This window comes from Corythoichthys intestinalis, chromosome 2 (assembly GCF_030265065.1).
Source record: "Corythoichthys intestinalis isolate RoL2023-P3 chromosome 2, ASM3026506v1, whole genome shotgun sequence".
Lineage (NCBI taxonomy): Eukaryota > Metazoa > Chordata > Actinopteri > Syngnathiformes > Syngnathidae > Corythoichthys > Corythoichthys intestinalis.
Window position 1 is genome coordinate 58,273,895 of NC_080396.1, and position 24,093 is coordinate 58,297,987.

At 37.7% G+C, this 24,093-nt stretch overlaps 1 protein-coding gene across 5 annotated transcripts in view; it reads left to right on the forward strand.

Moving 5' to 3' along the window:
• LOC130911888 (neural cell adhesion molecule 2-like) overlaps positions 1-24,093 on the forward strand; it is a 329,503-nt gene that overhangs the window by 242,456 nt on the left and 62,954 nt on the right. For all 5 annotated transcript variants that reach the window (XM_057829526.1, XM_057829524.1, XM_057829525.1 and 2 more), the window contains exons 4-5: positions 2,322-2,465; positions 4,632-4,769. In XM_057829526.1, the coding sequence (XP_057685509.1) occupies positions 2,322-2,465; positions 4,632-4,769 (282 nt within the window). The remainder of the gene's footprint in view (positions 1-2,321; positions 2,466-4,631; positions 4,770-24,093) is intronic.

Consider the following 24,093-nt stretch of genomic DNA (forward strand, 5'->3'; position numbering starts at 1 on the left):
CACCAAGTGTATTACCTATTGCAGATTCAGTCTTCCCAGCCTGGTGCAGGTCTACAATTTTGTCTCTGGTGTCCTTCGACAGCTCTTTGGTCTTGGCCATAGTGAAGTTTGGAGTGTGACTGACTGAGGGGCAGTTTACATGGCGACTCTGCGACACAAAGACGCAATGACTGAGTTGCGGACTCGCCTTGCGTGCATATGGTGTCGGCGAAGACGGAAGGCGAAGACACAAAATTCTGAATCCTACCTCCAAAGTGGAAGAATCCGATTGCGGGGGGTTGAGGGGGGCTTCCTCGGCATGCATATCAAAGGCTCCTGCGGCGCGAGACCGCGTCGTTAACGTCAGCACTCGTACACGTCAAATTGGGCGTGCGCAGCGCTGCTACTAAACATCAAAAACAGCAAAAATAGTGGAAAGTCGGCTTTAATTTACTGTTTTAACAATATTTTTAAATTAAATATGTTGAACGTTTCAATTTTTGTGCCTTTTTGAACAAAAGAAAAATGATATCGCTTCGAGTGGGCGGGCATATTTTTTTTCCAGGCTGAGGGAGCTTGGTGGGGTCAAAGTGCATCATTCTCTCGCCCAGTAAATCTGCACTGCCCCCGATGAATACTACATCGTTTTCATGCGGAATCGCGACATTGTTCAAATGGAGACGCAAATGCAAATGCAAATTTGACATTTTCGTATTCTCGGAGAAGTCACCATGTAAACGCCCCCTGAGATTGTGGACAGGTGTCTTTTATACAGATAATGAGTTAAAACAGGTGCCATTAATACAGGTAACGAGTGGAGCCTCGTTAGACCTCGTTAGACCTTGGTAGAAGTTAGACCTCTTTGACAGCCAGAAATCTTGCTTGTTTGTAGGTGACCAGATACACATTTTCTCTAATTTGGAAATGAGTTCTTTAAAAATAAACAATGTGATTTTCTGTTTTTTTTTTCCACATTCTGTCTCTCATGGTTGAGGTTTACCCATGTTGACAATTACAGGCCTCTCTAATCTTTTCAAGTGGGAGAACTTGCACAATTAGTGGTTGACTAAATACTATTTGCCTCCCTGTATAACCTTTGCTTTCCATCTAGAGGTTACGTGACCAACATTGCACACTCTTCAAAATGCCTGGTTACCTTTTTCATCCTCTACAAATGTGCTGTTTAGGAGACATCAAAACCTCAATCTCACCTGATGCTACCCCCAGCCCCCCTCAAAAAAAGTTTCCATTGCAAAAAACTATCATTCTTGCTAGCCCTCAGCATACATCTACATGAAAGTCTACCTGAAGCTTCAGCCGCAAGCCAGCCAAAGACCCCTCAGGCAACAGACCGGCCAGGACATTATTCGGTGTTTGACATGAAATTCATTGCCGGTGAGAGGAAAAGTGTCAACATCTTGTCAGGAACATCTGACAACTCCAGGACAGCAGGTTCTAATTATGCTTCCGAGATTGGCACCTTCAACCAGAAAAGAAACCTGGCCTGGTGTACCTCACACAGAGGTGCACATAGATTGAATTGTGGCATTGCTTTGCTGGTCGTATTAAAATGAGCCTGTGTGAGCAAGCTGGGCTTGAGAACATGAGACTACAGACAGATGTCTGTCAAATCACAAATTGATGTCTATAGACAACTCAAGTTTTTCACCTTGCCAGTGCCATGTCTGTGTACAGCATAACACTGCTGAGGAGAGGATTATTCCCTCCCTAAGGCCCCTCTACTCTGGAGGATGGGGGCGCAAAGAAAAATAATAAGGCTTTGAGCTCTACACAGCAAATAAGTGGAAGAACATGAGAGATAAGTCATAAGAAAGCCCTGGAATGAATGACAAGTATACACGGTGGCTTGGAGCTAATGACAATACGGGCATGCCAAACACGTCCACAGCCGGACAGTGCAGTGGAAGGCGAAGCAGCTTGACATAAATCATGCAGAAAATTGCTAATGTTGTAGCCGGTTAATGGCGATAACTGATATGGGAACTTTGCTTTTTTTTGGGCTTGACTTCCAAATGCAACTCAAAGTGAATGGCAGGAATTTGCAAGAACAGAAAAAACATAAACAGCATATTTAAAGGATACATATTCTGGTGTTCTTAATCCCCTATTGCTGCCTAAAAGATACTCATGCCCCCATTGCGTGACTAATACAAATCATTTCATTAGGTTGTATGGATTTTTGGTGAGTAAAAAAAAGAACAACAGAAAGAATTATTTGAAATTATTTTCATCTTTTTTTATTATTTGTTTGTTTGAAAATAAAGAAAGATAATAATAGATAATTAATGTTTAAAAAAAGCTAAACTTATTTGATCTTGCAGAGAGGCTGACCTTTCGAGACATTCAGTCACCGCAAGAGTTTCGGTATGGCGGGGTGGCAGAGGTGGTGTGTGATGTCATCAGTTCGCCGGTGCCAGAGGTTGTGTGGTCCTACCAGGGCAGGGAAATCAATGAGAAGCACCACAGTAAGTTTCGAAGAAGCCTTCATATGGGTTGCGCACAGGTCTATCATGTTTGATTGAAACTTGACTGTATACATTTAGATGGTGGTCAAAATGACAAACTAGCTAATAAACTAGCTAACTAGCTTCCTAGCTTTGGAATTCACTACCACCCAACCTCAGGAACACAGACTCACACACCCTTTTTCAATCTAAATTCAAAACTCACCTGTTCAGACTCGCATATCCATAATAATCCCTGATTTCTTTGTGTTTTACTGTTCTGCTAGTTATTTTCATACATTAGTATTTTATTGTTTTGAACGTTCTATACTTAATTATTTTTACCGTTTTTAGTCTTTGATTTGTCTAATTGTTTTTTAAATGATTGTACGGTGACCTTGAGTGCCAGTAAGGCGCCTTCAAAACTAATTTATTATTATTGTTATAAATGATTGAATAAGTTAATTAAATTGGTTTCTCCAAACCAATCAAGCAATCAATGTGTAAGGATTCGTACAGGTGGCAAATCAGTGCTGTAGTTGCTAAAAGGATAGGAAATGAAAATTACAGTCTATTCTAGGAGATGTTACTTCCTCATCTATTTCTTACATACTGACGTGTTAAACCACTTGCTGTCAGAAAAGTCAGGTAATTGAAAAATACAACTGGAAATAAATAAAAAGCAGCTATGATTGGTCTAACTTGCATATGGATGAATATTCTCTCCTTAGTAAAATATTTAATGTCTTTCAAATTAGAGATTTTGGTCTGTTAGAAATATTACATTCTTTGACAAAAATCTGCATTGATTTTTTTATTCCCAAGTTAAAAATGATTATAAAATTATAAACAGTGTTACCTGTATGTGTTATTTCTAACTCAACTGTTTAATTTAAAAAAAAAAAAAAAATGATGGACACAAATTAGCTAATGTTTATAGTTCTTAGTGAACATTCAATCAGATGAATGAGATTCTGAAAGATATCCTTTATGCGTGAGCTAAAATATGCTGCAATACAGTTTGAATAGGCCTAATAGTGAAGGGAGAACGATTTAATTACACCTTTACAGGGAATTGTAACTCGATGTAAGGGAGTAAAAAAGACATTTATCCTTAAAAATACTGTACTCGAGCGGTTATAAAATGTTGCATTAAAATCGACCTTGCATGCCACACACACACACACTATTTCATGGATAAGATAGATCAAAATGAGTGTGTGACCTGGTATAAATGTATCATTTATGTGGGTTGTTATTAGATTGCAGTCAGTTTTGTGCTGTCAAACCAGTCTGCAAACAAGTAAATTGTAGATCGGCCATGGTGTATTTTCACACCCCGCCTTATTATGCAAATATCTACCGACTTTTGCTTCTCAATCACCTACTTGCCAATGGCCTTGTGAGGTCTTCACTTGCCTACTGACACACAACCAGCAGCCCGTCAGAGTAAAGAATTTACATAAATATAAATGTTAAATACTCAAATCTGATCCAGTTAGCCACACAGTATGAATAAAAATCTGTTTAGGAGAAAAAAATTAAATAATAAAATAGTTTCAAAAAGAACATTCTGGGAATTTTCAATGCAAATGGTCTTGTATCTTGGTAAAATGATATTTAAGGTTATGAAATATAACATATTATAATAATGATAATAATGTTACCTTTAAATTTACTCTAACCAGAACAATTCATCTCAAACAGTTACTTAGGTAATTGTAATGGAGTAACAATAGCTTGTTACAAACCATCTTAGATTATTACACATGGGTTAACACCTTTGATTTAATCAAATTTAGAATACAATAACTAAACCCATTGTGGCAGAGATTAAATTATTGTTCTTTTCTAGTTGCCTCATGCAATTAGTGCGAAAGTTTATTAGTTAGTATAATGAGATAATCGTGAAGAACTAGGTTATTCGTGACATTTCGATTGTGTGGCTGTTGCCACGTTAATTTCAAAGGTTTGTTTTCATTGTACTGTATATATAGTTCAATTTTTTTTTTTTTTTTAACTGCACATAACAAAATCATTTACTGTGTTTACATTATCAAGTAGATATGCTAAAAGTAAGAATGACAGCTGGAGGAGTGTAACAATTTTATTTTGCAGTTTCCATAAACAATTTTATCAGGCCTTTTTTATCTGTTTCTTTACTTCTTTTTACTTGCTGTGGTGCAGGCAGGTTAAAGGTGCTGGCGAACAACAGCTTACAGATCCATAATGTGACCAAAGCGGATGAAGGCGTATACCGATGTGAGGCCAGCGTGGAAGCTCGTGGAGAGATCGACTTTGTGGATATCGCTGTGGTGGTCAATGGTGAGTTGAATGAAAATTACGGGCACCATTCAAGTCTATCATGACATGTTTTAATCTGTGGTTAAAATGGGTGTCGGTGGTTTCGCAGATGTGTACAAGCAGGTACATTGGAAAGTGGACTCAATCCGCTGTCAATCAAAGAGGCATTTTATTCCCTTTAAATGTGGAATAATTATTGATTAAATCTCTGTGGGAATTTTATGCTGCATAATCTGTGTGTGACAGGGGGCTTTTTTGTACTTAGCCAGTGTGGCTAGAGGTGCTATACTATAATATAAATACTCATATTAAATGAGCTTGTGCTAACCACTGGTGACTTATAAGTAAATATGTCGGTGGACCTCAAGTAGCTCTCGCCACCCAAATGTTCGCATGCGTCCCCATGTGTGGAGGATGCTTTAAAAAACACAATAATAATAATGTTTTTAGTTAACTTATTTCTGGGATGATCTATAGAGTTTGATGCCCACTGCTTATCCACGCACATGTCCGTGAATTTCAGAATCTGACTTCTGAAGATTGCGTTACAACACCTGCACCGTGGAATACCTGTACAAAAATCTACTGTTTTATGCTCAAGCCCAGACAGGGTTCCCGCAGGTCCTTAGTCTTACGTTCAAATTTCAGATAATCAAGTTCTGAAATTGTCTTAAATTTAAGAGAAAATTGCAGTAGGTTTATACATTTCCAGAAGGCATAGCCTAAACCTAAATGAAAGGAAAGTTTGTCTCCTTTAATTTCCATATTTTTCATTTTATTTCATAGATTCAATTGGAAACACCAATTAGATACGGCTTTGAGCTATGTTACACAGTTTAAAAAAAAAAAAAAAAAAAAAAAAAAAAGAGGGATTTGACTTTAATTTTCCAATTTGTATTCATCTACGAGCATAAATCAGCTTAGACCACTAGTGTGTAACGCTTGACCTGTAGCAATCCTGTCTGTGCCTCCCTCACCTCATATAGTATCAGAGTGTCCCTTGAACCCCCCCCCCCCCCCCCCCCCCCACACACCACCAAAAATAATCATCAAGTGCATTCTTCTTACACCCGGAACAGCTTGCTCAGTGATTTGCGAGACATAATGAATGCAACAATTGCAGTGCAATTGATGCACAACAATTATGTTAGAAATAATAATTTCACAACTTCTCTTAAACTTTCCTAAACCAGGGGCCGGCAATCCAAAATGTTGAAAGAGCCATATTGGACCAAAATAACCAAAAACAAATATGTCTGGAGCCGCAAAAAATTAAAAAGCCTTATAATGAAGGCAACATCATGCTGTATTCATCTACTGGTATATTAGCTGTATTAGCCTACTATCAAAATGACTAAGTTGGCTACAAATACATAATGAACCTTCATGATTAAATGTTTAACTTCCCTGTAGTGCATCCAATAGATAACAAATAACGCACCACATGACTACTCTGTTGTACGATGCCACCTCAAGTTTAACTTCATTACAATGTTATCAAATTATGTCTCATTGCTTTAATGAAATTTTAAAAACTCAGATTTTTTATGTCATTTTTGTTTTAAATATTTGAAGAAAAAAAAAATAGAATGTGCATAACGCTCCCTTTATCTGGGCAAAAAAACCATAGTGCAACAAAACGCAGCCTTCATTTATGAAAACTAAAGCAGCACCCTTTTGAAAAGGTAAAGTAGATAATCGGAGTTCACGTACCTGCATAAAAGCTCAGTGTGATCGATATTGATCACATCACACTACTCATCATCACAGGCAATTGGGTATGCTGGCGCTGAATTCATGTCCTTGATTTGCTGATCGGTGATGTTGCCAGCTATTTTTATGGCCCTTTCCTTCACTGTCTTAGCGGAGAGAGGCATGTCTTTGATTTTCTGTAATATCTCAGTTTTGTTTTTGAAGTCTGCAAATAGGTGTTCTGATATATTGATTGATGACTCCTTCATTTACTAGTCACCAACTGTGAATGGTTTTCCACGCTTTAACATCTCCCAGGTTGCAAGTCACCCTGCTGATAGAAACTAAGCTTGAGAACGATAAACCGATACAACCGGATATCCGGTTTTCCAGGTGAGAGATACAGATGTATCGATTGTAAAGTTACTATTCGACAGTAATTTCGACAGTAATTATCCATTAAATATTCAGTGAACCGATAGTAGAGATAGAATTCGGCTATCGTGAGCACAAGAATCGGCTTCTAATGCCTAGTTCAATGCATTGCTTGATAGGGAATGGGACGTACTACGTCATTGTTTGGACGCGCCTCCATGCTGGCAATATGATTCACTTCCGGGTCGGCAGACTCAATGCGGATTGTAACGTGTGGTCGTGCTAAGCTAACTCTTTCGGTGTTTTAGAAAGAAATTATGGGTGTGTATTGTTGTGTTACCGGGTGCAACAGCTTCTCCTACGACTAAAAAAAGGGCGAGGAAAACTGGACTCACTTTTCACCGTTTTCCTGCATGGAGGACCAAATATCAGATCACGAAGGCACGACTGATGGCTGGATTGCAGCGGTTCGTCGGAAAAGCATTTCTTATGATCATATTTCTGCTGGAATGAGAGTATTCCCCTCATCTCTACTCGTGTAAGTTGAACGATTTATCCGTTTTGGTTTCAATACGTTTTTTTTTTGTGTGTTTTTTTTTACTGTTGTGTAAATCTGCCTCGGTAGCAATGCTAACCTACTCCTCCTCACCTACCTGTTGTGTTACTAGGAAAACCTGCATATGAAATGCTGACAACACATCCCGATTGGTCACCATATCTCTTCTTGGGTTATTCTGAGGTCAAGCGCACCACATCGGAGCGTTATGAGAGATTGGAAAGGCGAAGAGTGCACGCTGAAACTTCAGTTTGCTCTGCTCTTACAAACACGATCCCAAGTGTTGTTGTGAAAAGTCAATAAAATATGAATATCAAAACATGACTTGAACAACTTCTTGACAAACTGTAACTGCTTGTTGTTTACTTCAGGTCTTCATAATAAACAGGTGTAATAATTACAAAGTCAGGTGACTTAATTTTGTTATTCTATTTGGAATATGCATTGACAATTTTTGGACAGTGTTGTAGACAAGAACTGGGACTGATAAGTTGCAATAGATTTATTTCAAGTAATGCAATTTCTCCAATACGATATTTGAATTGACAGTTTAAAATCTTTAAATTAGTGCAAACAAGGCCCACCCTCTGACGGTGGCAGCAAATATTATATAATTATAAGTAATACACAAATACAAGATCACAATAAACGTGTCTTTGTCAAAGCAGTTTAAAACACTATTTACTAGCCTTGGGTAAATTGCCAGACAGGATAAATATGTGCTTTAAAGTTCTTGCATTTCCATTTTAAGTATTGCAAGTACTAGTCTCCAACACAGTATTTGAACTGACAGTTTAAAATCCTTTTAGTACAAAATGGCCCACACTCTGGCAGGGGGCAGCAAATATTATAATACATAATACATTATAAAAAGCTATATACTATATAAATACAAGATCACAACAAAACCTGTATTTTTTCAAAGCAGTTAAAAAACATCCAGTGGCCTTAGGTAAATAAAGGTGTAAAAATATGTACTTTACAGTTCTTGCATTTCTATTTTAGGTATTGCAACTTTTCCAACACTATTTGAATTGACAGTCTAAAGTCTCCATAAGTGCAAATAAGAATATTATAATTTAAAAATAATAATAGAATATATAAATTCAACATTACAATGAAACGTGTCTTTGTCAAAGTGGTTTAAAAATAATAATAATAATAATAATACGTCACTGGCCATAGTTAAATAGCCAGGCAGAATAAATATGTGCATTACAGTTCTTGCATTTTCACAAGTTAAAAGCCCGCAGTTCATCGACGAGAAGGGCAGACCCAGATGGCGTCTGCAGCAGGGGCTTGTTTGAGTCCGACACAGGACAAATGGAACCACTCCATTGAACAAATTTTCTTTGTCAAATGATCCAAGAAGAGAGATGGTGACAAATCGGGATGTGTTGTCAGCAGGTTTACCTAGGAACACAACAGGTAGGTGAGTCGTAGTAGGCGAGCATTGCTACCGAGGCAGATTTACACAACGGTGTAAAAAAAGAAAAACGTATTGCAACCAAAAGTGGATAAATCGTTCAACTTACAAGAGTAGAGATGACAGGAACACACTCTCATTCCAGCAGAAATATGATCATAAGAAATGCTTTTCCGACGAACCGCTGCAATCCAGCCATCCGTCGTACCTTCGTGATCTGATATTTGGTCCTCCATGCAGGAAAACGGTGAAAAGTGAGTCCATTTTTCCTAACCCCTTTTTTTGTCGTAGGAGATGCTGCTGCACCCGGTAACGCAACAATAAGCACCCATATTTTCTTTCTAAAACACCGAAAGAGTTAGCTTAGCACTACCACACGTTACAATCCGCATTGACTCTGCCGAACCGGAAGTAAATCATATTGCCAGCATGGAGGCGCGTCCAAACAGTGACGTAGTACGTCCCATTCCCTATATGATAATTTAGCTTTTACATCACATGCTACGCTTGTGTCTTTCAGTGAATGACACAAGTGCGCGTCATTCGCCACACAGCGCACACTTAGATCGAGACCGCACGCATGATATAATATGGACAAGCACTACTCACAGTCGTGGTTGCCACAAGTTACTTCCCATGCATTTCGGCAGAACCGCTACTAGTCGCCGTCATTACCTGATCGTCACGGGCGTGTCATAACAACGCGAGAGCTAACGAAACCACTGTAATGCACGCAGCGTTGCGTTTTCTTCACAGCCCAAAACGAAAACGAAACTAGTAGTGGCAACGAAGCAACATGCTAAAACAATGGACAGTGTGATCACCGACGGCAGCGACGTGCTGTGATTGATTTTCAACGCACCCAGGAAAACAAAAGTCGGACTTTTAAGTGATGAAAGCAGCCAGATCTGTTCGCATGGGACAGAGCTTGTGTGAAGTGTGGAGCGGTACAGAAATCGTGAGTTTTAACCCTGAATAATAACCCCACTACAATGCTGGAATGGGCGGCATATTGTTTCCACGAAACGCAGTCTGCTTAAACAAGAACATGTGGATTAGTTGATCTTCCTCAAGAAAAAAATTGCCCTTCAAAAAAGATATGGACAGTGATGAGCAATAAAAAATGAGGACGCACGGGCATAAGCATAATTTATTATTTATTTATGATAACACTAGCAGGTTTAATTTTTTTTTTCAAGAGCTGCTGCATATAATTAATATTTTTTGTTTGTAAGATGTTTACATTAAAAGTTTGCACTTAAATTACTTACCTCTTGTGTTAAAAACACCAGGAAATACAGTAATTGAATTACTGCACTTTATGGTTGTTTGTTACTGGAGTTTTATTGTATTATCAGTCCCATCCAACAAAATGACGGTCATATAGTAAGCCTTATTTATTTTCTCATAAAAAATAAAACATAACATTGGTATGGAATTTTGTAAATTTTGCTATTAAAAAATATGGTCTTTTTTATATTTTTAAAATACTGTACGAACACACACAACAAATGTTTACTATCGTATCGTTTTCACTCTGTATCGAACCGTATCGTTCTTAAACTGTATCGAATCGTATCGAATCGCTGGGCCTTAAAAATGTATCGTTTTTTAATCGAATCGTAACCTGTGTATCTAGATACATATCGAATCGGCTTCATGCCAGAGATTCCCAACCCTAATAGAAACGTGTGTCGCAGGCTATGACACAAATCTTTGTTGACAGAAATGTAATATTTCATTTTACACATTTTTACAGAATTGGAAAACATTAAAAATGTTTTGTGTCACATATAGAAACCATATTAAAACAAAAAAATATATTTCCCTCCCCATATTGTTTCATTTTAAAACATTTTTCAAAAAGCTCTAGGGAGCAGCTAGGGCAGCGCTAAAGAGCCACATGTGGCTCTCAAAACACTGGTTACCGACCCCCGACCTAATCATTACTATCACTGGAACATATGGTTGGTAGTTGCAAATCGTTGCTTCCCAGCAGAAACCAGGTATGTCCAGATATTGTAAATTTAAGATTTTTTTTCTTAAGTCGATAACTGGTCTGTCATTTTCGTACATTTAAATTAGCTTGAGAGGAAATCTGTTGACTCTCTTGGACAATTACACTGTCTGAGGAATGTTGTGAAAGGTCTGGATGGTTGGATGGATAACGGTTGAAAGTATTTCAGTAAGATACATTTGAATAAGTCTTTTTTTTTTTGTAATACAAATGAATGGCTATGATAATGCTTTGGTAGAACTAAGAAGGAACTAAGCAGCCACAAAGTAAAGTTTGCATGAAGATTAAATTCTTTCTTAAATTGCTTAATTTACTCAATTGTTTTTTGTTTTTTTACTGCACGATTTATAGCTTCTGAAAACTAACTAAAAATAACCTAATGAAATGGCATCACCGAAGTCTATCTTTAGTTAAATCCGATTGAAGCTTTTTTCAGGACTCCCGCGGGTCCTTAAAAAGTCTTAAAATGTCCTTATATTCAAAATCGAAATAATCAAGGTCTTAAATTTAATGGAAAATGCATTTAAAATAATTAAATTTGACCTTTTATATACTGCAAGAACCCTGTTTTTGAGTTGATGTGGGGATGGTGGCGCAAGCACCGTTTCTGGCTGGCAATATCAGTATGTCCTTTCCAGTTCATTCAAAGACAGTGTTATAGATTGGTTGTTTTGATTGTTTTTGTTTTGATTTTGATCATCTTGTGTTAATATTAGTGTGCAGCAGTACTATAGAATTATAATTTATGATGATGTCTATAACAAGCTTAAACAATATGCCCCCCAAAAAATGCAAAAAAAAAATGCTTTGACAAATGGAATTTAAAGCAAAAAATAGTGTGCGTATTTTTAGAAATCAACAAAATCAATTTGAAAAGAAATAATACAATGAAATAACAGAAATAATTACACAGCTTTCCACACCCCCACAATGTGGGCCAAAATGCCCACGTAAAAAATAACTGAGAGCTCAAACACGAGAGTATATTTCTATGGAAAAGTGCAGCATGGCCATGACTGTACACAAGCAGCGATAGATGGAGTGGATTGCTCGGAGGCTCAGGTACATTAAATGGTTTTATCAATCAGATGTGGACACCGTTGCTGGGGGATGTAAAATAAACAAAGTGAAGGAAGGGGAAAAAAAAGCAGAAACACAGTTTTGTCTGTAGACCTCAGGAGGAGCTTAGAAGAAGAATAACGACCAGCGCTCCACAGCTCCTGGCTATCTTCCCTACATTGGGATCAAAATGGATTTTAACATAAATCTCGCAGTGATAGCTACTCAAAGGTTTAGAGAAGAGTCAAGTGGAAATGTAAAAACAAGTCACATCTAGTTTCAAACTTTGATTAAGCCTAATTTGTCTTCTCATACGGCTTCATTTTTATGTTACAATAGATATTCTGAACTCCGACTGAACCTGAAGCATGTGACATACTCACACTTCTATTCGGCTCGTAGCAACACTCAGTCATACTGTTTTGTTGATGTTGAGCTGGAGGAAGTGTCAGTTTTGACTACTTCAGCGCCATGTTAACAGACGCTGCCGGACCCAGTCATGCACAACAGGACTAAAAGCGAGCCGGAAGCCGCTTACAGTATATTTTTCTCCTTCCATTTGGATTCATAAATATTCATACCTCTGTTGATAGGAGGCACGAGTCCTTTTTTTTTTGACATAAGATTTCTTCAAACACAGCTGCATTGACCCACTGTTGTTGATAGCCTCCAGATGACCATTGATGACGGGGTTGGTGTCTTGGTGTTTGTGGCGAGGAAGACCAATCAACCTGAGGACAACATAGCTAATAGGTTGCAGAACACCTCGGGCAGGAATCACATTGAAAAGCTTCAGTAAGCCTTTCATCCACTGCATTAAAAATGTAGAGGAATAGGCTAAAACATGTCTCAGATGTGACATTCATCAAGGGATTTGTTGAGGGAAGTTCCTCCCAAGCAGCGATTGTTCAATCCAGGCTTAGAAGCTCGTTGCTAGCTTCAGTCTTTGCAATTATTAAGTGCACATTTAAGAAGGTTTAATAAGATTTAAATATGGACCTAGTGGCTAACAACATCAGTCAGCACAACATACTATTGGTACAGTAGGCCTACTGTCTGTTAGAATGTCAATGTGAAAATGTGGCACACAAGTACAGTGGTTGCTTGATGCAACTTTAGCATTCAGTAACCACGTTCCTGAATTACCGCAGTCTTAACGCAAATCATATTTTCCTATTGAGATGTAAAGAAGGGCCATTTGCTGTATATATTATATACAGGGGTGAAAGTGGGCCAGAACGTTCAGGAACGCAGTTCCGGTATAAGATTGAGGGCTGGAATGCTGTTCCGGTATACGGTACTTTGATTCCGAAAATATGACGGCAACTGTCAAAATGCTATGTAAAAAAAAATTTTTTTAAATGCTAAGCTGCCACTCATGCATTTCATCTCTAAGAAGAAAACAATCTACCAACATCAGATATACATACACAAGTGTTAACAACAAGCATAATAAAGTGCTTGTGTAGCGTAATCCGTTTCCACCAATATTTATTATTTATTTTTTTTCCAAGGACGGCATGGAGGTTTCTCCAGCTGCTGCAGTTATCTAAGTCTGACGATATGAGTCTCGTCAATGTGCAAATGCACGCAGCAAAGCAAAACGCCTGGACTCGTTGAATTAATGCGACCAAAAAAAGGGCAACGCAACATTAAATGGATCAAATCTTTAAGAGCAACGAAAGAGTCGAGGAGGCTTATTTATCATATTTAGTTTTATTTCCTCTGATGGGGAGGTTCAGAACATCTTAGCTGTCAATGTGCACTTTGGACATATACAGTATTTGTTCATTTATGTTAGGCTACTTATTCATTTCCTTATGATTTAAAAAAAGTCAATGTTTGCGCCATCTTCAAAATATATTCCATTTCACTCTGCATAATATAAGGCATTTGTACTTATTTTTCTGAATGTATGTTACTTATATCTTTAATATTTAAAAAAAGTAAATGTTTATATTAACTTAAATTTTAATTTACATCCTATGTTCTTAAGTAGTTAAAATTTAGATTTGGTATTTAGTATGTGAGGAAATGAGGGAAAATAAAAACTAGGAGGTGGAGGTTGGGGTTATTATCGTTTTTGTTAACTTTTATTTTGCAAACCATTGAAAAAATACAACTCTGAATGAAAATCATTTTCTGTAAGTGGTATAGAAATAACTGTGCTAAAACTGTGCATTTCAGTAGTTTAAGAGGTTTGACACCCCCCCCCAAAAAAAAAAAAAAAAGAAAAAAATAAATAAATACATAAAATTTCTGGCTCAGTGTCGACCTTCGCGTCGGGGAATTCCGGCAAGAAATTCTAGCCACTTTCACCCCTGATTATATACATTATATTCCAAATAAGGAAAATAACACTTAATGAAGTTATACTTTATAAGACATGCTTTGATAACAATTCAATAAAATGCAAGGGCGTAGGTTTGGTCTCAACATTGGTAGGGACGACATAACAGCATAACCTGCATGTAAACTTTTTGCTGGGGACGGGACATAGATAAGACCAAACGTATTAATGAAACGAGGTCAGGGCTATATTTCTTACGAATATGAACGTAATAAATGATCAATGCAAAATAAATCTGTTTTGACTTATACTAACTTTCACGTGGATTGGTTCAGGTGATACAATGTTCGATTCAAACCTTTGTTTTCAAAACTACTAAAGACACATTTTGAAGTGCAAGTCCCTTCATTAAAAAATGAGGTGCTATCCAAGAATGGGTTCACTACTCTGGAGCACCCCTAGACTCAAACTAAGGGGCTGTTTACATTGTGATGCTGCGACACCAACAATTTTTTTGTGGAATGGCCTCGCCTTTACAAGGTGACGGCAAAAACGGAAGGCGAACATGCAAACGTTTGATTCCGGCCTCCAAAGCAGAACAACTTGATTGCGGGAATTGCTCTGCAACCATATTAAGTGAACGCTTTCGCTCCGATGATGTCAGCACTCGCACACGTCACATTGGCAAATATGGTGTAATATTTTTAATTTAAATGTTTTATGTTCGCTGTTGATTCGAGTGGGCAGGTATGTTGTCTTCTGTGCTGAGGAGGTTGTTGTCAAGGAAGTGTATTATTTGGGTGTCGCCTGTAAAACTGCGTTGACCCCTAGGTCCTGGCATGAATACGACGTCAATTTCACACGGAATTTCGACATTGTTCGAATTGAGATGGAACCAAGATGGAACCATGTAAATGCAAACATGAAATGTATCGTATTCTCGGAGCGTCACCATGTAAACGGCCCCTAAAGTATTGTGACATAAAAGAGATTTTGGTAAAAAAAATATATGAAAAAAATCTGGGATAGCCCAGGGCTGATCTACATTTGAGGCATACTAAACTACCCAAGGACTTGAACTAAAGTACTCCCATGAAATGCTAATGTATGATTTCATTTCAAAGATTTTTTTTTTCATGTCAGTTCATGATGTTCATGTCAGTGTACCCCTGAAGTGGGCCTGTTCTTGGATAGCTCCCCGTTTTTTGTTGTTGTTGTTGTTGTTGTTTTTAATAAAGGGACTTTCATTCTGAAACCACCGCGCTGCATTAACTTAATACACATAAAGCAAACAATGGTCCAAATGAGAGATGGCTATCTTGACTTCGTTGTTCCTTGTGGAGCCTGGATAGTAAAATTAGTGGTGTTTCCCCCACCTCCACAACATTGACGTCTTTTTACATGACTTACAATGGCTGCTGCTGTATATGGCGGAAAACGCAGACAAGACTTAAAAAGCTGTTTCTGCTCTTGCACTCCTGTTTAAAAGACACTGCTGTATTTTAAGCCAAAACAACTGTTGGGTTTGATAGAACAATATATCTATATGCTCCCATAGCAGATTCATGGCACATTAAGCCCCCAAACTATTTTGAATTTGTCTGTTTTACCCTGGAAACCCCAATTTACAGACGTCGCGCAACCGCTTTTGTTTCAATCGAGCCATAAAACAAAGGTAACTAATATTTATTATTCAAAATGTCTGTCATTTTTATCTTAGAATCATAAATTGACGTCTAATATTTCGTTTAAAACGACTTTTAAAAATTATTCACTCGCATATTTTAAACTTTTAAACAAATTACGTCACAATGAAAAAAAGTGTCTGTAAAAAAGTCACGGATATATACCTCATAACTATCGCTTAAATGTTTTTTTTTTTTTGTTACTGTCGCATTTTCTCCGATATGTTAGATGATAAATAATTGATCCAAACAAAAATTGAAAAGAAAAAAAAATGTTTAAAAGGGTAAATACATGAAAAAGAAAGTCACTCCAACAACAACAACCACTCCTTGATGTCTACAATTTCTGCATCGCAACCCTTGTTATATCACCATGTTTAACCCATAAAATCCCCAAGAAGTCCGGTTGTGGCCATTCACAGCTGTGTTTTGACACTCATTAATACATGCTACATGGAGTTTTTGGATCGAAACAAGGTAATGACGCGATAATATCTCGTTGAAGTCATGGCGTCTGTAATTCTGGTCTTTCATGATCTCACCTCCAGATAGGGTTTTGCTGTTTAAAATTTTTTTGGGGGGGGGAAATGCCCTCCTGTTTAAAATGTTTCTTCCCCCAGAATATTAAGATTTTAAGCTTTTTCAATGATGTATCACACATGCATATCGGATAATTTTGAAAGTTGGTCAAATTGGGGGTCTCAGAGCGGAACCTCAAGTCACCTGAGTGTTTTCCTCCATATATAAGCATGAAATATAAAGCATTAAATATTAATATAAGCATGCATTTAAGCATTCAAGTATTGTTATATTTTCATTCTAAATGTGTTGCTGTACAATATTTGTTCTTTAAAACATTGTAACACTGCCACATACGTAGACTGCAGATGCTATCTGTGAACCCGTCCGTCTAAGGCATTTTCTATTTGTTTGCATCAAGCAAGCAAGTTGATTAGCTACAAAGTTATATGAAAAAAATGTCAAATTATATACTTTTTCTTTTACAGAATGTTAAGTCTGAGGGAAAAAGTTAACTAAACATGCATGAACCTGATTAAACCCTCTTTTCTGAGTAAATCTGCTATTTCTCTTGTATCTCATATTTATTTTTTGCGCTCAGTTGAAACGGGAAAAAATTAACATCTCATTTCGGGAATTTATTGATGGATATTAGAACTATAGTGAGAATTTGATTAATGTAATTAGACCAGGTTTATTTTTGCTCCAAAAGAAATGTAGTATTATACTGTCATCTTCCTGATGTCTCTTCTGTTTCCCGGCCAAATAAATTCATTGTTAGGTTTCCCACACACATCTAGTACACACAATTGTACACTTTTCAGTTGTCAGAGAAAACCACTTAATGTGTCTGTCAAGGTAATCTTCATTTAAATTCTGGTAACAGAGTCACAGTCACTACAAGAGCATGTACAACATCAACTTTCTAGCTTTACCTTAAAGGGCAACAAAGACCTTTCCGGATTTTTGTGTAATTTTACAAATATAAACTTTGGACGAGTTGGTCAAAACAACCATTACATTATCAACACGTAATTGCAAGGATAATTTGCGTTTTTTTAGTTTTTTTGCACTCCGTTAATGGTCCCTTCGCAAACCCGGAAGTGTGACGTAGATTCCCCGATGCAACAGAGAAGACTATCCACAGCTAGCATAGCAGCAACAACGATGTCAGTGATATTTCCACCAGAGGTAACCATTCAGGGTCGCTCTTTCGTGACGCTACCGATGGCAAAGGCTCCCAGGAAAGATGAACTACAATTAATCTCTACATGTTTGAACCTGAGGCGTCAGATGACAGCGATTTACTTGACACAGCAGATGTCGTCATGACGCCAATTGACAGCTCGACACTTCACGAACGGGAGAGTGAGTGGTAAGCCTAAGTCCAGCATAATGATTTTTTTATTTGAGAGAATGCGATTACATGGTTGTATATTTTTCCATGCTCTCCACATAGCTAATACTGGATATTAGGTAATGGGACAGCTCCTACCGATCTAAATATGGTAAAGCTAGCCCAAATGTGGCTAAATGAATGATATGTTATTGATTTTTCAAAATAAATGACAAAACGATTTTATTTTCCAGGTATTGCTGTAAACCGTCAAGTAATTACCCTTCCAAGAGTATGCCTGTGTCGTCAGGAGATCCCAGATGTGAGAGCCAAACTTGAGGAGGCTGAAGCACTGACAGGGGCATGAATTACATTAGAAAAATAAAACCATAAATTGTAAACAACATTGACACATTTTTGTTGACTGTTTAATGTATTCTATTGGTATATAATATATTGTAATTATATCACATAATGAAAAAATATTCAATAGGCCACAATAATAAATGATACCAGATTTATGTTGAATCAGCATCAGCTTTCGCTGTCAGATTGTGACACAACATATGAGCACATGAACATATGAGTTATATACCAAGCACACAATGGCACACATCAAAGAACATAAATTTAGTGAGCAACACAAAGTTAGGATAGCAGCGGACTAGCGCAACATTGAAAAATGATAATGGCAGTGGGAAATATGTATTTACTCTTTTCTGTAGAATTAGGTGTTCTCTATACAAAGATAGAGCATTATCATTAAAATATGAAGGTAACTAGATTTTTCTTTTAAAAAAATGTGTACTGTATATATGACTAGTTTATGATTTCATGTCATCAAAATTTGCTACATTTATTTCTCCTAAGTCATTGTAATCTGATGTCGCAGACGGAAGAAATTCAGCATCTGGCAGGCCTCATAGGATCTCTTCAGTCGTCATCGCTGGACACCGCATCACTTGGGTCATCATATGACTCAACCCACTCTCTCTTGATTTTGGGAAACTGGGTGGCGACTGGGTGGCGACTGACTTGCATCGCATTTTTCATCGTGTTGAGGATTTCTGCTGCTTATTTTTTTATGTTTGGCTTCCTGGAGAAAAAAAAATCACAGCAGCATGAAAATATTGGATGAATCCTAATTTTGATTTAATAATAATTTTTGGGTGATCAAATAATAATGCCTCAGTCAAAGCAGCATCTATTTGATGCTATTGTTCCCTCTTCAAATAGGCAGACCTTGATGTTGAAGTACAATAGTAATTGTTTTATTGAGATGTATTTGATACGTTAGGGCCTGACAGGTGGATTGTTTTATACATAGGCTTTATATTTACCCTGTGACAGGCCAAAAAACAACGAGCCAAGGACCTATTTGGTGCTGGGGACATTTGAATTTACATAATACCTATTGATATAGTAATAAAATCACATGAGTAGACCTGTCAGCAAACCTATCTACTTATGACAGGGCAACAACAACAAAAAATGTCGCGCTTCAACAAACAGTCAGTAGGAGTCCCCCTCGTTTATCAACAGAAGTGCATCAAATTTTAGAATCAGAAAGGTAAGGGTCTACTTACGTCTTTGTAAAACCAAGGTTGCATTGTTGTAGGTTTTCAAAGCTGTCGTGGCTGAAATGATGAAAACAATGAGCCGATTGGGGACCTGTATGCATGCTCACAAAAACTGTCCAAACCTTTGCAGGAGAAGTTTTTTTGGACCACTCATAGTCTCAAGTCTTCCTGTGAGCAATTCATCGCTACACATCGAGATGGCATGACGAATCCCGCGAGTAAAACCCAGAAAATGTTTGCAATATATGGCGAGGATAGCGTGGTGCTATATTTCTGTGTTCAGAGTGGTGGCGAGGCTCCCTGGAAGTTACGTTATCAGGTAGAGGTCGGCAGGGCGGCGCGTCCCTCATTGCTATGGTGTTGCTATGGCCATAACTCAAAAACTACGGGGTCAATTTTATTTTATTTATTTTATTTTTTTTAATGTGACTTTTTGAGACAGCAAATGATGCATTTAATACAATTCAACTGAGTAAAACACTCAAGAGCGAAATCAGAAAAGCTCTTCAGTTGCCCTTTAATGGTCAACACTTCAATAGAAACAATACTACGTATCATTCGGATGATTCTGACATGGTAAGAACTTTTATATGATATACACCTATGAGTGAACAGAAAATTCCAACAAACAAAAGTAGTGTGCTTGTATGTGCTGCATATGTGCCTACACCATATTTTAGTAAAGCTATCTCTTATGGATATAATGGCTGCTGTCCCAATACTTTTGTTCATATAGTGTATATTACACTCGGTGTTCCATTTAAAACTTACTTTACACACTGTGGGACCTGCTGTCGTTCCTTCTGTGTGTGCGATGACTTGTTTTGACAAGGTCCCACAATCCCCTGAGTGCTCTCCCAACAGTGTTAAAAGCCTGCAATACAGCAAACTCGTGATGGGTTGCTGCTATGTAACAAGGCCCTTGTTTGGGTTTCCCGCTGTATTTTCTTCATTTTTCATTCCTTGTAAGTGATGTTCAAATACTTTCTATCAAATATTGATGCTGTGTCCCGACTTTATCAATTGGGTATAGTTCGTGAATTTGCGCTAAAAGAGAAGCAAGTCCTGATGTGTTGCATGTGACTATAGTGAGCAGAAGAAGGCTTGTTGATTTTCTTTTTTGAAGTAGTGTGCCCTATTTAACAAGGTTGCTTTAGCCTGATCCGTTCAGGGGAATGTGTTACAAAGGAATAGTCGTGAGCACTTGGGTGCAAAAATTGATTTGCTCAGAAATCAATGGTTATCACATCAGGCAGATGCTTGCTTCTCTGAACCACAAAATCGTAACTATTGAAAAAGACTCAAAATTCTTGATTTTCTCTCGGACCAGTTTTATCCCAGGAAAAGCTGCTGGTGCTTGATGTGTGTGTCCGTGCTTGAGGCTGAGCTCAGTTTCTCCACGGACAATAAATTGGCATACATGGCCAGGGGCGTAGCACCAAAATCTGGGCCCTGTACACTCCCAGTGTCGTCCATGCAAGTGTATGGGACGGGTGAGCAGGGGGAAAAAAAGAGGGGATGGGGTTATTATTAATATTTAAAGGCATTTTTAACCAGAGCGCTTTCCTTGCTGCATCACTGCCTTTTTAGAAATTGGTTCATGATGACAACCAAATATTTAGGGATGTACTGAAAGAAAAATTCTTGGTTGAAATAAAAAAACGAATATTGGAAACAATTAGCCGAAAAACGAAAGGCCGAAAAATACACGTGTATACAATTCATTTTATTTTATTATTATTATTTTTTTAATTAATTTATTTCATTATTTCCGATTAATGCCCTTTGCCAGGTCATTAGTTCTACAACCCCAGAGGCTCGAGAAATTTAGTTTGAAAGGTGCCAATTCTGAAACCCCATGGAAGGGTGCGTTCCTGGCAGCCACGAGTGTTTTGTGGCAAACTCTGAACGCCTCCTATAGCAGAGGTGCCGGCGTCATTGTTAAGGTGACCTCTTCCATAAGGTCAAAATGAAGGACATATTTAAAAATAATAACAATATTACATCAGATTTGCAGTGTATTTTCATCGACAATAAAGTTTTGCACTGTTTATAGATCATATTTGTGTAACTAAAAAGTCAAAAATACCAGTGCGGAATGCCTTCCGTGACATAATAGGGTGCCACAATGTACGTATCTGTGTTGCCGGATTTTCTGACCCTGCGGATATCAAAAAAAAAAAAAAAAAAAATTAGATGTGCTAGCACGCAGATGCAAAACCACACCCCAAACCCCGCCTACTCTTTACTTATATTTACCTTGTAACGGAAGCATTTTAAAATGTAACTTAACATAACAAAATGTACTTTACGCCACCTTTAGACAGAAACAGTCAAAAGCAAAAACGCAAAAGTGGAATTTTGTCTTTTGTGTGGGGAAAAAAACACGTGCACACAGAAATGCACAAGTGCATGAAACTTCCAATTTGTCGATGTAGTATGCCTGTCCATTGTGGAATTGGCAGCACCACCAAAACATGAATCCTGCATGTAACTCTGTTCCTGTAACTCCTAGATTACTCGATTACGCTCATTACATGAACTACTAGCATGATGTTACAAAATAAAAAACATCCTAGCACAACATTGACAACACTTATGAGTAGGGTGACCACTTCTATAAGGTCAAAATGGAGGACATATTAATAATGTAAATAATTATTATTATAATAATATTTTAAAAATCAGACTTGCGGTGTATTTTCATCAACAATAAAGTTTTGCAAAGTGTAAAGATCAAATTTGTGTAACTAAATTGTAAAAAGAAATACCGATTTTTTTTAAACAATTTATTTGGTTTATAGAACCGTGTTTTCAAATTGCAACAAATCTTTATTTTGAAATGGTGTTCTGCCAAAATATCCTATACGGGGCAACATCTACCAATGCCCCGTGCACTTGCACACGCATGCACACCCCAGTTAAAAGCAGTGACTACTTATTATTTTTATTTTTTTATATTTTTTTTTACCTTTCCATTGCCTCAAAATACTTTTGGCATGTGTTTTCCTCTGATAGCTTTTAAGCATTTTGTTTTCTTTTGGTAGCTTTAAAGTAGAGTGTATATCTGTTGACCACATTAGTCACTTAGTGTATTTAAACCACTCTTATTCGATATTTTTATGTTTAAGTATTTCTTAAGGCATTTTTTAGTCCATTCTTCCTGTATGCAATCAAACAAAACAAGGTGAAAGCGCACGGTAGTACTTAGGGTGTCAAAAATTCCATTGGTAGACATTTCGCCAGTGTAGGATATTTTGGCAGAACAACGGTATTAAATGTGTGCATTTGTAAGTTGTACCATACAAAATTCTTAAGAACAAGATTTTTTTTCTGTAAAAACAGTGTGACCATTGAACTGCACAAAAAAGTGAACCCTTTATAAGATGAGCTACTTTACAAAGTTCATCTGCAGTTATTTTGCTATCCAGAGGCGATGAAGGTTCTTGAAAAATGTTTTCAATGTCGACATACAGTACCTGCTGCGCTCTCCGCATGACGTTCCACGGCTGCTTCACCCCAGCTGCTCGCGTCCGCACATAAAGCTTTGTTTACCAATGATATGGGAAGTTTTAAACTGAAGCCTCTCATGGCCAATCACAGACAACCGTGGGGCTTAGTTGCATCACAAAAACTGAACCGCGACCCATTTTATTAAAGCGTCCAGCTCATGGGTTGTGCCGGACGCCAGACAAATCACTGAAAAGGCTGAGTCTCCGTCCTAAAACCGGACAGGTTGTCACCCTAGTCGTTGTAGCATTCTGTTCAGTGGACAGAGAACCACACTTCACAGCTGATGAAACCTTGATAAATGCGCTTTCTTGGAAGTTTGGGCACTCAAAAAATAGGACTCGCACCTCCAATTTCAAATTTAAATGTGATGTCGATGTACATTTGTGTGGAACTGTAATCCACAACAAGAAAACTAACATGTTCGTGCCGAAATTAGTCCAATTTACAAGGCTATTACAATCTCTCCTACTCCTTAAAATAAGACTTTTTTTTCTGCAACAAGTGAATTAATTAAAAGACAGGCGAGCGTGCCGACTTCTAGCGGCGATGAAGCCAAGCAAAGTCTCTCCCGGCCGGATTAAACGGTTACTGGCAGTGGGGCTGTGGAAGTCACAAAAAAATATATAACAAAATGCGGAAGTGGTCGTGCCTTAAACATATAGTACTAAACGGCAGCAAACACACATGTATGCATTTAAATACTGTTCACTTAACTTCAAACTTCTCACGCATGGGCTGAAATGCACTGTATTCGATGTGATGTGGGACATCAATGGAAAGCAACTTCAGAGCGAGCGTGGAGCAGAAATGAAGCAAATGTATTTTATTTTCCTTCATTTAAGAATGATATATATTTCTTTGATTCCTCAAAATACTTCCAAACCGCGAACATGTTGGCTGTAAGTCAATAGTGTTCGCGTCAGCCAGTGTGTTGCTTCTCACCGTGTTTTGATTATGTCTTCACAAGAGGACTAAGGTTCTCCACACTATTTGGTGGTAAACTGTCGGTCTTGAAAACCGATAATTCATTCTTCGCTATTTTCGGCCGATGGTTTTTCGGTGCCAAATTTTATTCACTTCTCTGCATATAATGTTATTTGCCTTTGTACTGAACAGCCCCAAGAAGTCTGGCTGGCAACAACCTAAGCTAAAGACTTCACATATGCATGCAAACATCATCAGCAGCTGTCTGGAATGGACAATGTTAACTTGAATTACATTTGGCATAAGTCAACTGGGTTCAATTTGAAAGAATGCAGTAAACAGCTTTGCCCCTCACTCTGCCAAACTTTCTTTA